Source organism: Montipora foliosa, chromosome 13 (assembly GCF_036669935.1).
Source record: "Montipora foliosa isolate CH-2021 chromosome 13, ASM3666993v2, whole genome shotgun sequence".
Lineage (NCBI taxonomy): Eukaryota > Metazoa > Cnidaria > Anthozoa > Scleractinia > Acroporidae > Montipora > Montipora foliosa.
In genome coordinates, this window is record NC_090881.1 from 27,696,773 (window position 1) to 27,710,322 (window position 13,550).

General features: G+C 41.7%; 1 protein-coding gene and 1 pseudogene across 3 annotated transcripts; one reads left to right on the forward strand and one right to left on the reverse strand.

The window, feature by feature from the left end:
• Positions 1-5: 5 nt before the first annotated feature.
• On the reverse strand, positions 6-12,317 carry LOC137983510 (uncharacterized). 3 transcript variants are annotated; one of them, XM_068830662.1, is made up of 6 exons: positions 11,852-12,317; positions 4,404-4,865; positions 2,993-3,256; positions 2,260-2,502; positions 1,273-1,575; positions 6-1,180 (listed from the first exon to the last, which is right to left on the reverse strand). In XM_068830662.1, exons 1-6 carry the CDS (start codon positions 12,204-12,206, stop codon positions 681-683), a joined length of 2,127 nt encoding a protein of 708 aa, XP_068686763.1. In that variant the 5' UTR covers positions 12,207-12,317; the 3' UTR covers positions 6-680. The 3 variants fall into 3 exon arrangements, with proteins under 3 accessions (XP_068686763.1, XP_068686765.1, XP_068686764.1); XM_068830664.1 differs by lacking the exon at positions 11,852-12,317 and adding an exon at positions 10,441-10,553; XM_068830663.1 differs by lacking the exon at positions 11,852-12,317 and adding an exon at positions 10,263-10,428.
• The window catches only part of LOC137981884 (uncharacterized), a 1,471-nt pseudogene continuing 175 nt past the window's right edge, over positions 12,255-13,550 (forward strand).

Here is a 13,550-nt window from a genome sequence, read left to right on the forward strand (position 1 = left end):
ACACTTAACCCGGACCACATTGGTGGGAGGCAAGTGCTCTCACCGCTACGCCAGCCCTGCACCCCTAACTAAAAGGCCCGTCACCCTTTGAACTTAACCTCCTAAGAAAGGAGCCATGGCGATTCTTGGCCTTGCAGGGCTGAGTTTCTTTTAAATCTGCTATAACTGTATTACTTTAATTTTATTAATATTTGCCTTCACAATTATGGTTTATACATAATATCGCATACATTTTCTTGAACTGTGTCAACCGAAGGTAATTTCAGATTGACATCTTATGATTCTCTGTTCCACGCATTATGTATGACGCAAATGAAAGTTAAACTGAGACCCTGCAGTTACTGATGAGAGGGAAGTTTAAAACTGTCAGTGTAGATATTTTGCACGCGAACTATTCTGACTTTGAGAACAGAGCCTACAACTGCACGTGAGTGATTCGATATTCATGTACTAGGTTAGGTGTGTAGGGCACACAAAATCCCAAACGCGAACTTAAGTGGGGACAACGGTTTCTCAAGGGACGACTTAAGAACTTCGGGTCACCCATCTTTCTTGGGGACCGTTCATTTACTTGCATGTTACTGAGTTTGAGCCACAATGAAAGATTGTCCAAGGACGTGTTCCTTGTATGTACTTCATGTTGTGATTAGTCCAAGGATGGCTGATTGTCATGTTGGCACTTATCGACGGTCTCCAAAGTTAAAACTTTTTACAAAGCTCCATGTATTTCGAACAAGTCGCATTCCCGAACTCGCCCCTCCACTGTCATCTTGGTGGTTCACATGAATTTTAATCTCTCCGTTTCTGGTGTTTCGGTAAATCTTTATTTCCGCGTTTACGGTAGTATTCCAATCCTCATACAAGCCTTTCTTCATACCCTCGGGTGCTTCCCATTCTTTTTCCCTGTGCTTCACATCGTTCTTGTCGTATGAAATCTTTCCATGCCGTAGACGAGTATGAAGCAGTAACTTCAAATCTTTCTCGGGTATCGCTGCGGGGCTTTTGTTACTTGGGCAGGACTGGGATCCAGAAACATCTGCACCAGCGCTTTGAGAGAGATTTTTCAAGCAAAGTACTACGCCTTGTTCGCCCAGAAGCTTCAAGATATTTTCAGTGATTTTCTGTTCTTCGTCTGGTAATACTTCGTTAGTGTCGCAAAGAATGATCACTATCTTTTTTTCTAAAAGAAAGAAGGTGGTTTGAACGTAAGATTCAGATACATTAAATTCATTTTTGTTCAGGTTGACCAGCATGAAACTAACGATGTCTTACCGACATTGCTTTGAGCTGTCCTTAGGAAGTCATCATACCCACGGTCATTTCTCCAATCTCCAGCCGGTAACATGATGAAACAGGATCTCACTGGAGAAGCCGAGATTAGTTTAAATTTCAAATCTGTCGGATCTTGGCTTGACATTGGGGATATACCAACAGATACGCGTTCTCCAAACACGTCGTCAATGAGAGTCAGGTCCGATGAGTTTCTGTACAAGATTGCCACGCTTTGTTTAGGAACTGCATCGGGAAAGAGCACAGGGCACGATTGTCCGGTTTCGTGAGCTATGGGGTCTTTGCCTGAAAAAATAAGGAGCACTTACAAATAAATTGTTCACTTTCTTACTAAATACAGCTAATCGTCTGCCGGAAGCGGAATACAGTAACAATTTTATTTACCATTAGTACAAGGACAATTATCCGGATACATAAGAGTGCTAAATTCATATTAATTAATAATGGAGCTAATCGAGCGGCGTTCAGTTTCCCATGCTTACTGATCCTGACAAATAGGCGTAGTTTGACTCGCTCAAATCACAACTCGTAAAAATTGACGTTAATGTTACAAAGAAAACCAATGAGACTTATATTATAAAACCATTCACCCAATTACCATTGAACATCTATCCTTTAACCATAAACCCCATAAAGAAACGGAATGTTGTTGTGACTAATAATTTATGATGATAGTTGTGTGGGTAGGGGTCGGCCTCTGTCCCGTGGGTATAGTAAAATTAGATTTTCATTTTGTCCTTCCGAGAGCGGAGCTTCTCTTCTCATCCGCTCCCTTTCTCTTTCTTCCATTCTTTTCATCTCTAACCTCTAACCCTTAGGCTTTTTTCTTCTTTTCCCAGTGGCCTAGTTCTACCACTTCCGTAAACACCGTGTTCCTACATTTCCTTTGTGTGTGTTTTTCACTTGGTTCGGCTTGATTTAGCAGTTAACAACCATCGAGTAAATAGTAGTGGAATGCTTCATACTTACTTGACCTATCATGGTGCTCAAAATTGCCTGATGAGGATTCTCTCGCAGGTTTAGCTATGGCGCCTTCTTTTCTTGGGTTGGGATGAGATCTAGTTAAATCTGCATCAGTGCTTTTGGGCAGATTTTTCAAACAAAGAACTTGGCTTTTTTCGCCCAGAAGGTCTCCAATAGCTTCAGTGATTGCCTGTTCTTCATCCCGTGATACCTCGTCAGTGTCGCAGAGGATGATCACTATCCTTTTTTCTGAAAGAAAAGTGTTTTGGTCATTAAATTCAGATAGAAAACCATTTAAACAGTTTATAAAATTAAAATGTAGTTCAGTTGTGCACATCAAAATCAAATTCCTTTGCCATCAAACGAGCAAAAGAAGTTCTTGTTTGACAAGCCAATAAACCTCTAGTTGGACATTGATGGCGAATGGTGACGTCATGGGAAAATCGTCATGACGGTGTCCTGAAGATCCAATCACGATAGCGGAAACCCTGTGCTCGACAAGTCCCTGCAAGCGAAAAGACGGGCTCAATGAGCTATCGTCCTACAACTCTTAAGATACGTGTTGATGGATATTATTGTTATTTATGCTGCCGTTCAAAGTTTTGCCCAGAACCGGGTACCAAAATGTAATATGTATTTATTCAAAGGCTTGAAGATCTGTCTTTCCCAGCGTCCACGAACTCAAAATTGTCTTACATTAAATTGAATTTTTTTTCGGGTTGACCAGCATGAAACTTACCGACAGTGCTTTGAGCCGTTTTTAGGAGTTCAGTGTACCGAGTGTCCTTCAAATCTTCAGCTGTTAACATGACAAAACAGGATCTCACTGGATTAGTGGAGATCAGTTGATTCAAATCTGACGGATCTTTGCATGACATTGGGGATATACCAAGAGAAAGGAGATCTCCAAACACGTCTTCAATGAAAGCCAAATCCGATTCGTTTCGATACAAGATTGCCACGCTTAGTTGAGGAACATTTTTGTTAGCTCTTGGCTCCGCGCCTGAAAAAAGGAGGAGCTCATAACATTAAATTACTACTTTCTTGCATTAAATTTGATCGGCTGCTAAAAAAAACAATTTTCTTTTTTCATTGAATACAAAGACAATTTTGGGGATACATAGCAGTATAAAATTTACACTTGGAAGGCACGGGTCACCTAGAAAAACTATAATAGAGCTAATCAAGCAAGGGCATAGTAACAAAGACAGGAAAAACAAACAATTTAGTTTTAAATAACTTTATCGTGAAACAGTAAGTCAATATTCTGAAAGTAGGTCTATGATTATGTTGTGCATGAGAGCAGGTTCTGGCTTCGGTGATGAGCTCCTGGTTCTACTGATTGTTTTACGGAGGAATCCTTTGATACCCCTAAAGGGGCTGTTACACTGTGAAATGTTTCGTGCAACTTGTCTCGCAATGTTTTGGCGACACTTTGGCGGGACAAGTTGCACGAAACATTTCACAGTGTAACATACCCTGCAACGACCAAAATCGTTGCGAGACAAGTTGCAGAAGCCGTTACCGAAAGTAAAATTTGGTTCTATACTTTTCGTGCAACTTGTCTCGCAACGATTTTGGCCGTTGCAGGGTATGTTACACTGTGAAATGTTTCGTACAACTTGTCCCGCCACAGTGTCGCCAAAACATTGCGAGAAAAGTTGCACGAAACATTTCACAGTGTAACAGCGCCTTAAGGGTGCTTTCCTTTGGGATGATCCGAAAAAGGATCACTAATCCAAGATCACTTGGATCATGGTGCATCAAAGGAACCGAAAAATCCTTTCCCAGAGGGGATTTATCGGTTCCTCGGCCGTGATCCAAGCGATCTTGGATCAATGATCCTTTTTCAGATCATCCCAAAGGAATGCACCTTTAAATTTGCTCAGGCTTTACGAACCTAGAAAATGCTTTTCAAGGCAACCTAGTAAAATTCATTTGTTTGGTAATTGTCAACGGTTGAAAGAAAATGTCAAAGGAGGATGGAAGTGACTCTCCTCTCTTTTTATCCATCACTCTTGTTCAGTTCCAGTACTTCCGCAAACATTGTGTTGCTTCATTTCAGCTTTTGTTGTAGTTGTTTTTTTTAACCCGGCTCTTAGTTAGAGGTTGAAAACCATAAAGTGGCTATTGGAATGCCTCAAACTTACTTGGCTTTTCAACAATCACAAAATCCTTTGCCTCTGGTTCGTTTTCCTTGTCATCTTCAAACGAGTTTGGACTGTCAGGTGGCGCTTCGAACTTCCTCTCTTCCTCACTTGTTCTTTGTCTTTCAAGTCCATTCAGTGACTCCAGTGGATTAGTGCCACGGGGGGGATTTTGGTCATCCTCTGTTTTATCACCTCGTTGCTCGAGTGTTAGAACAGGAATGGGCTTAGGAACAAATTTTTGCTTATTATTATGGGGATCGAGGAAGTGAATCATGGCTTCTTCATGGATAGGCCGGTGTTCTTTCTCCCAGGAAAATATGAAGCTTTTTCTTCCATCCATTAATTTCTCGTCGAATTGAGAAGAAACCTGTCTATAAGCCCATCGAGACAGCACACTGCCCTGTTTTTCCTCCTCGTCTTTGTAATTATCATCTCCACCAATCACGATAATAACTTTTTCATCTAAAAGCAAGTTGACAAACGTAGTTGTAAAAGAACCCATTGTCAACTAATTTTTTGCAAACTTTTGCCTTCTTGGAATCTTAAGAGTAAGAGCTTTTTTTAGCAGGCTGAAGCCGCAAGTCTTGCGTGGTGGTGTTTTAACTGGGCTTCTGTCCTAAATGGGTATCCTCCTGTGGAGTGCGGGCTCATTTCCCGAATTAGCGGCTGGTAATTAAACAAACTTTATGGAAATGACCTTATTCGCACACAGGGTGCAGAGGAGTTTTTTTTTATCGTACACCTTGTACACTTTGTATAATAAATATTGCAAAAATTAAATCTTCCTGAATTGTGAACCTTTTCTCCTTCCATACCCTTCTATATTCCCCGATCTTGTCTCTCTCGAACGCCTTTTGCATGGTTTCCGCCATCCTTCTTTACGGTCGACCGCGGGTGCAATGATCTTTGCCCAAGAGGCATCGAATAAGCTTCGAAAAGCGAAGCTTTCAGAACGAGGCACGAAGTGCCGAGTAAAAGAAGACAAGCATCACGTGACTAGTTCGATTTGAAACGCAATAACTGGTGACGGAAGTGCACTATGACCGGCAACGGAACAGCAATGAACCTTTAATAATTTAAATTTCAAATTAGTAACGGTTCATTGCAACTAATTATTTGTTCCTAATTTGAATTCAGTTCAATTGACCGTATTTATACTAGAGAACGTCTAAGACGTCCAGACGCATTAAACGTCTGGCCGTAAGTGCGAATAGGTAGCTTAAGCACGCGCGTTTTTGAGACGCGGACGGCAACCGGAAGAGAACATTTCGAGTGCCAGGACAGCGGTGTCTCCTAGACTTTTATACTCATCATCTCCAATGGAGAAAATATACTTAGCAATGTAAATGTGGTTGTGTGAAGACAAGTAAAAAGGGAGAACAGCTCACTTCCGGTTGCCGTCCGCGACTCAAAAACGCGCGTGCTTAAGCTCCCTACTAATATAAATACGGGACGCCCTTAACTTCGACGGCAAGAAATCAAATTCACAATTTTCTTCAAAAGGTACTGAAATTTAATCACCAAAGAGACTGTGTGCACTTCATTGCTAAGTGCGTCCCAGTTTAGTGCGTCTCGTCTCTATACTAGACGGCTTAGACGTCTCAGACGACTCTGAAGACGTCTGTTAAGTGCGTCGTTTCGACGCACTTAACTTGAGACGTTTAATTAGTCTGACGTTTAATGTGTCCACCTTATTGCCCGTATTTTAATATGCTAGGTTAGACGTCTGAGACGTCTTAAGACATCCTCTTGTATAAATACGGCCATTATTACTTATTTGAATTATTAGTAACGATTCAAGTTTGCAACGGTTCCTCAAGGGTCACGAGACAGATCAGACGAAGAACTGTCAGCAAAAAAACGAGGACTGCGGACCCGGACTGTGGATCGGGTATAAAACGCAGACTAAGTATAAAACGCGGACTGCGGACCAGGTATGAAACATGGACTGAGTTTTCAAAAACGGAGTATAGAACAAAACTAGGTTTTTACTGGACCAGATACAGATTTTAAAAAAGGCCTTGAGTACAGGAGGCAGTGTGGCCCAGACCCGCTCTGACCACTCGCTGAATTTGTTCCTGGTAATCCCTGGTTCAACTTCCCAGCTGCATTTGTATATAGCCAACTGGTTTGCCTCCGGCCGGTTGGGATTCTTAACAGTTGTTGTTGTTGTGTTCTGTTGTTTCGTTGATTGTTTCATTGGCCCTGAAAAGCCCCTATGGGGAGCGGTCAATTAAGTATGTATTGTATTGTATTGTACTCTTATTCCGTGTCCAAATATTGTCGCGTACACAGAAATGCTCAGTTACAATATCGACTGGGCTAGAGAAAGTAAGAGTAGAGATTTTATCTCAAACTTGTACTTTACTCCATGAATTTAAAAAGGAAAAGGAAAGGAATTTTATTTCAGTGTCTAGTCGTTCTAGCGCCGAGCACTAATTGGGGAAAATGTAAACTGGAATCAACAATTAACGCAAGTCAAGTCAAACACTAAAGTGGAAAGATTGTTTTGGAGAAGAACGAAAGCACTTTTGGCATAAACTTTAACTCTTTGTATATTCCCATCCTCAGTCCCAGTCCTCTGACTCTTGTTTTCGTAATTCAAGCCAGGATGGCCCGATGGATTCAACACACGCATAGAGCGTTTCGGCTCGTCACGCGATCCTTACTTCGATAGTCTGCGTAAGAGGTAGTGTGTACGCGTAAATCATGACAACAACAACAACAACAACAACTTTATTTATCCACGGGATCCTTATCACTAAAGAGGTTAGAGGTCTTCTAAAGAGCCGTGCGCATTAAACCTGGTACAAAAAAGAGTCAAGACTTAAAAATGCCAAACACTATTAAAAAAATCCCATAAGTGTTAAACTAAATTAAGCGGAATAAAAACTATTTAAAGTAGTGGCCTGCTTAGCCTCCGCTGACAGACTGTTCCATGTTAGAGCGCCCCTATAACGAAAACTTTTCTTGAAGGCCTCAGTGTTCGGTCGCGGAATAAACAGGTTATGTTGCGCAGCCCGAAGATTATGTCTGTAAATGGTATTCACGCTGGCGAATTTATCAGACAGGTATTCGGGTACAAGGTGATCTACAGTTTTAAACATTACAGATTTCCGTTGTTTTGCACGTCTGTCAGCGAGGCTATTCCAATAAAGGGCATGAAGAATTGGGGCAGATCTTGCATCCCAACTAGACCCTGTTATTATGCGTGCAGCTCTGTTTTGTAGTTTCTCTAAGTTTTGGCTGAGGCCATTACCGATACAGCCCCAGACCGCGCTGCAATAATCGAAATGCGGAAGAATCAATGACTTGTAAATTGTGACAAGGGTAGTCTGGGGACATATCTGTCTTAGCCTTCTCAGGGCAGCAAGTACTTTAGCAACTTTACCGATAACTTCGAAGATGTGAGCCTCCCACGAGAGTGTTTCGTCAACCTGAACGCCGAGGCATTTGTAACTTTTGACTCTTTCAATTGAATGCCCGTCAAGGCATATGTGTGGTTCACTAGGGAGCAAAGAGATTTTCTGCCTCGTGTCTGTAAACAGACATTTAGTCTTGAGGTCATTAAGACTTAGACGGTTAGAATCGAGCCAATAGAGAGATTAAGCATGACGTTTACGGCCAACGGGAAACGGGAAACGGCAGGCTCCTGCTTGTCATAAAAGCGTGAAAATTATCTCATTTTAACTTGTCTCGTTCCTTTGAGAAGTTGCTTGATATATGGAGCTAACAGGACAGAAATGAGCTAATATCAAGCAGGGTTCTTCCATCTTTGGCAAAACCCAAATTTCACTCCGACGTTTGCCGTTTGGCGTAAACCTCATGCTTAATCTCTCTATTGTTTCAGATTGCCTAAATCGTGAGTCAGGGATGAAAATAACTCTTCAGGGTCTTTGGAGGCAAACTTGAGATTTGTGCCATCGGCGTACATTCTCACATCTGATAGAAGGTTACAGTTAGGGAGATCATTAATGTACAGTTGGAATAGTAGGGGACCTAGGATTGAACCTTGAGGCACCCCACAACTTATGAAGCTAGTTTCAGAATTTACGTTGTTTGTAACTGTAACCTGAGTTCTATCAGAGAGGTAGTCTCGGAAAAGATTAAGGCTCGCACCTTTAAACCCATACAGCTCCAATTTTGACAGAAGGATCTCATGGTCAATGGTATCAAATGCCTTTTTTAAGTCAATAAACAGAATGGCATTTGTCAAACCATCGTCGATGTTAAGATACCAATTGACTGTGATATCAATAAGAGCTGTAAGAGTAGAGTGCATAGGTCTAAAGCCAGACTGATATTTCGAAAGTAGCTTATTGTCATTTAAATATGTATATACCTGATTAAAGATGGCTTTTTTCAAAGATTTTGGCAACAGACCAATAATTCAGTCCGAAACAAAAGGCATCATCTCGAGGCTCTGGGGAATAAATGTAAGGATTTGTATGAGTTTATTCCCCAGAGCCTCGAGACGATGCCTTTTGTTTCGGACTGAATTTTAATATATCGAAATTGGTCTATTACAGGAAGTACAGAAATTGGCCTGTAATTGGCTGGGTCAACCTTCGAGTCAGCTTTGAAAATTGGAGTTACTCTAGCAGTCTTCCAATCTTTGGAAATGATTCCAGTAGAAATAACTAAATTGAAAATATGTATAAGGGAAGACGCAATGAATGTAAATGAGAGCTTTAGGAGGCAAGTTGGAATACCATCAAGGCCATCAGCCTTGCCCACAGGAATATCGTTCACAAGTTTGCGCAGTCCGTCAATAGTAAGTAGTTCCAGCTCGAAGGTGCTATCACAAGATTCTACAAAATCACGAAAGCTGACTCGAGGGGGATTGATGTTAGCCGCTACGTTAGGGCCAATATCGGTAAAAATGCCTGTTAAAAGCGTTGCTTAGCTCATGAGGGTCAGTTATCACCGTGTCACCAATAATCAAATTTGACGCCGGAGCAAAGTTATTCTTTCGCGATAATAATGTATTAATTCCATTCCAAGTCGCTTTAGCTTTCCCAGCGTTATCTTCGAAGTACGAATGATAGAAATTTTTCTTGGAGGCCTTAATAGAATGGTTTACACGATTCTTAAGTCGCCTATACTCTGCCTATTTCAACGGATCACTGGTGATGATTGCGATTCGCTTTATTCTGTCTCTTTCCCACATCAATCGTTTGATTTCAGGGGGGAGCCTTAGAGTTTTTAACTCCCCTTTTCTTAACAGGTGGGTTTTTGAATTTGAATACACAAGAACTCAAGATGACATGGACTATAACAGTTGTTCTCTTGGTCGAGTGCTGTTTACAGACGGACCCGTGCGACACTGAGGTGAACAAAGAGTTGTATCAATCTTCTTAACAAAACATTTGTTTTGCGATTAGGTAAAGAGACCCCCGTCTCAACATCACAGTGGAAGCTGTTCCGAAGGTATGTTAATGTTGACAGCGCACATGACGTCATGTGCACGGAGTGCGTAAAGTAAATATTTGTGAATTTTTCGTGGGAAAATAAGAACGCTTGTAGATCGGGTCGAGATAGTTTTGCTTTCGCTTTGCGTGATGTTCACTATATGTCCACGCTTCCAGTGATTTTTGTGCGGTCTTGGGTCAACATAACGCTATGGTTGATAATTATGGCACGAAACATTTTTTCCACCATTCTCATGTCGGACTTCAATTCATGTCGTCAGTCTATCGCTATTTCGTTGCTCTATGTCGATCTGTGCCTTTTTCACAGTGTTTTGTATTCAGTCCGCATTTTATACCCGGTCCGCAGTCCACGTTTTATACTGACCGCATGAAGAACAGACTGAAGCGACTACATCAAAAAGAAATCAAGCAATGTTCACTAAAGTACCTTCGATAGCAAATTCCGCGAATTCCGTCACCAGTAAATGCGGTGCACATTGAACGAAAACGCCGTAAATCTCCTTTGGAATTAACGAGGTGAGACTGTCGTGTACGATCCAACAAACTCCTCTGCACCCTGTGATTCGTGCGGCGGCCATATTGGCCATACACAATAGATTTCGTACCCCGAGCCTCGAGTTGAAATGTTTGGGAACGAGTTTCGGTGGGGCAAACAAAAGTTTTCAACCCCTCATTCAGCATGGCAACCGTGTGAAAAGGACCATTGGCCCTTGTCACACGGAGGCCATGTTGTCCAGGGAGACCAAAAAAGCTTTGTTTTACCACGCCAAGCCTCGCAGTGGAAACCATGGGGGTGAGGCTTGGCGTGGTAATACAAAGGTTTTTTGGTCTCCTGGGACAATATGGCCGCCGTGTGACAAGGGTGAATAGTGTAATAGTGTTTTTCACTTAAAAAAAAAATCCCAAAAACATCGAATGACAAATCGTCAATACACCGAGATTTGATTTTTAAAGTGCTACTATGACCAAAAAATCGATTCTAGATTTCTTTGGATTTCAAAACTATGTTAACTAAACAGTAAGTTACCCAAGTTCAAAAAGTCACCTGTTTATTTCAACTGGAATTTTCCTATTTCATGGAGAGCCATTACTAACTTTGGAGTCTTGAGAGAGCTGGATCGAGGTTTAAGAGTGCAATGCGTGTGTACGCGGCTGAATTAATATGCAGCACGAGAAATTCGGGCTTTCAGACTTTGCATATTAAGCTGGGTTTACACGCTGAATTTTAAACCAGTGAGTCAATGACGTCACTTTTCCCTAGATCCAACCCTCTGATGTCCAATCGGTCAGTTTGGAACGTGAGGAATGGCGGACCCTGAAGTGCAAACTTACGCTCAAAGTAAACAACCTTAAAATAAAAATCAAAGCTCAAAATTTTGCTAGTCAAGTGTGAAGCAATCACAATCTCACATCTGAAGAAAAAAAAGGAAGTGATTTATTGATCACAGTAGCATCTTTAGAGAATAAAAGTTAACAACAACGAAATTGAATTGGCATAGAACGGAAGCTGATGCATGCTCCGTTAATATACATCATGATAACTCGGAAGCTGAGAGTGAAACATTTGATCGGCAAGTTTCTTTCCTTTCTTTGCTGGAAACTGAAAGCGAACCCCTTGATCGGAGAATGCATCGCTTGGTTACAATATGATAATAATTTGCTTCAATTTTTCTTACGCTTCTGAAATGTTGGTGCACAAGGCTACTCAGCACTAAACAAACAGTAGGTTTTGCTACCTCAACCCAATCATCACGTCATGTTTTCTTTAAAAACAATGCGTTGAGGAGCTACAGTAGGTTTCCTGTCCAAAACCGCAATGTTATCGACGGACATAAACAAAACACTTCCGCCTTACAAATTTCTAACCATCTCCCCGTTTCATTCAAACGATATAAAATTGGTTGGCGACTATTTAGGTCATAGAAAAATTTACTGCTATGAATTTATAGCATTAGCATTTGCTTAGATGCCATTTTACTGCGATGCAATAATTACCTTCGTAAAGGCATCACTTACCAGTTTTCTTCATCAAAGCTCTGTACATCATAGCGTTGTCAATCCCTGCGTTTTCTTCGTTGATAGACAATCGAGATTCGTTTGCATGGACAACGAAAATGGCATAATCGATCTGCGTATGTTCTTTGATGATGCTACCGCACACATCAGCCCTGTCTCGAAGGTGGAAGTAACGCTGAACCGGAGAGATGTCAAAACCAACTTGCGCTTCGATGCTTTTCAGCAACTTTTCCACTGACTCCAAACTGAAGGTATGATCGCAGTTGAAAAGATGAAAACTTTTGGATTTAATCTCTTCTCTTGATCCTGCTCCAGGGTCTTGTATATTAGTAGTGAAGATAGGTGGTTCGGCCATTCTTGTGATAATTTTTAGTTCTTGTCGGTATTTTCCCCGAAGGAGAGAATGACACGATTTCAAGGAAACTGCTTGTGTTGTCAAAACAAGAAATGCAAATCCATAGCTACTTCCGCCTTTCAAAAATATGGACCCTCACCCGGCTTGTGATCTCTAGCAAAAAATTTTTCCTACAAAATACTTCAACAACTCGTTTCAGAATAGTCAAAACTAGTAAGTTTCTAACTCTCAAATTAGAGTTTCAAGCGGAGGCTCAGTGAGTTCTTGGAAACACCCTTTGTGACGTCAAACACTGACTGAGTTTTCATAATTTTAATTTCAGGAATATTGAATCCAAATAGCCAGCAAGCTCAAAGGAGATAACTGTACTCTCAAGGAAGCGGCTATGGATCAAGACGGTCAATTAGAACAATTGATCAAAAGCATAAGATTGGTACTTTTGAGAAATCTGGTGATGCATTGCCTGGTGAAATCGAAGGTCTACGACTGAACGTCGCTCTCTTCGGCATGACTGGCTCTGGGAAATCAGCCTTGATCAACACTATCTTCAAATGCTTGGGTCTTGAAGCGCCTGCAATGACTCAGGCAACGTCTTGCTAAGGAACGCGAGTACTGGACTGTTTTCCTGTTCCTGAGAGCCATGTTGCGTTTTACGACACCGCAGGGTTTTTTCATCTTGGCAAGATAGAGGAAGGTCAGTGTTTCGTCAATCACTTCTATATGCAAAGGCAAGCTCCAGAAAAGGGAGAAAGCAAGGAGGAGAGGCATGAATGATACGGGAGACCGGGGAATAAAGGCCAGGAGTCGTTAGAGGGAGGAAATAACCAGAGTATCAGCCTTTCCTAAGGGGTAGGGGGTCAGGGAAAGGAAGGAGGGAAGGAAGGATTATTTTTCTTTCCCTCCTCTTCCCTTCCTAATACTCTGACTTGGGGCGAAAGTAACCGAGGGAGAAATACATCGTGATGTGAGCGAAAGTTCCCAATCCCCGCTACTGGGGCAGGGAGTAATGGAGGGGGGGGGGGGGGGGAGATATGATAACCTCAAATATTTTTTCATGTTTTTAATAGGTGAACTGTTTCGTATCATTTACGGACTCGAAAAACCCGAAGATGACTTGACACGAGACGCCGCTAGTGCATGGAAGGCGAATAAAGGCGGACCGTCTGCCCACAGGTACGAGAAGCCTCCAATTGCAGATCAGGTATATGTGGTCATTTCAGGGGTGATCAGCGCCACTGATGTCAGATTTGAACAGGGAAAATACCGAGAAAATGTTAACTTTGTTCAACACATCCTGAAGATGGAAAGTAAGTCCTTACACTCCTTTTTTACCAAAATAGACCG

What these genes read in the sequence shown, in the direction of transcription:
- LOC137983510 (XM_068830662.1), bottom strand. Translation starts at nt 12,206, where the DNA reads ATGGCCGAACCACCTATCTTCACTACTAATATACAAGACCCTGGAGCA. An exon ending in TGTGATTGTTGAAAAGCCAA is followed by an intron (nt 3,257 to 4,403) that starts GTAAGTTTGAGG and finishes TCCTTTTTTCAG; the next exon opens with GCGCGGAGCCAAGAGCTAAC. An exon ending in GACAGCTCAAAGCAATGTCG is followed by an intron (nt 1,181 to 1,272) that starts GTAAGACATCGT and finishes TCTTTCTTTTAG; the next exon opens with AAAAAAAGATAGTGATCATT.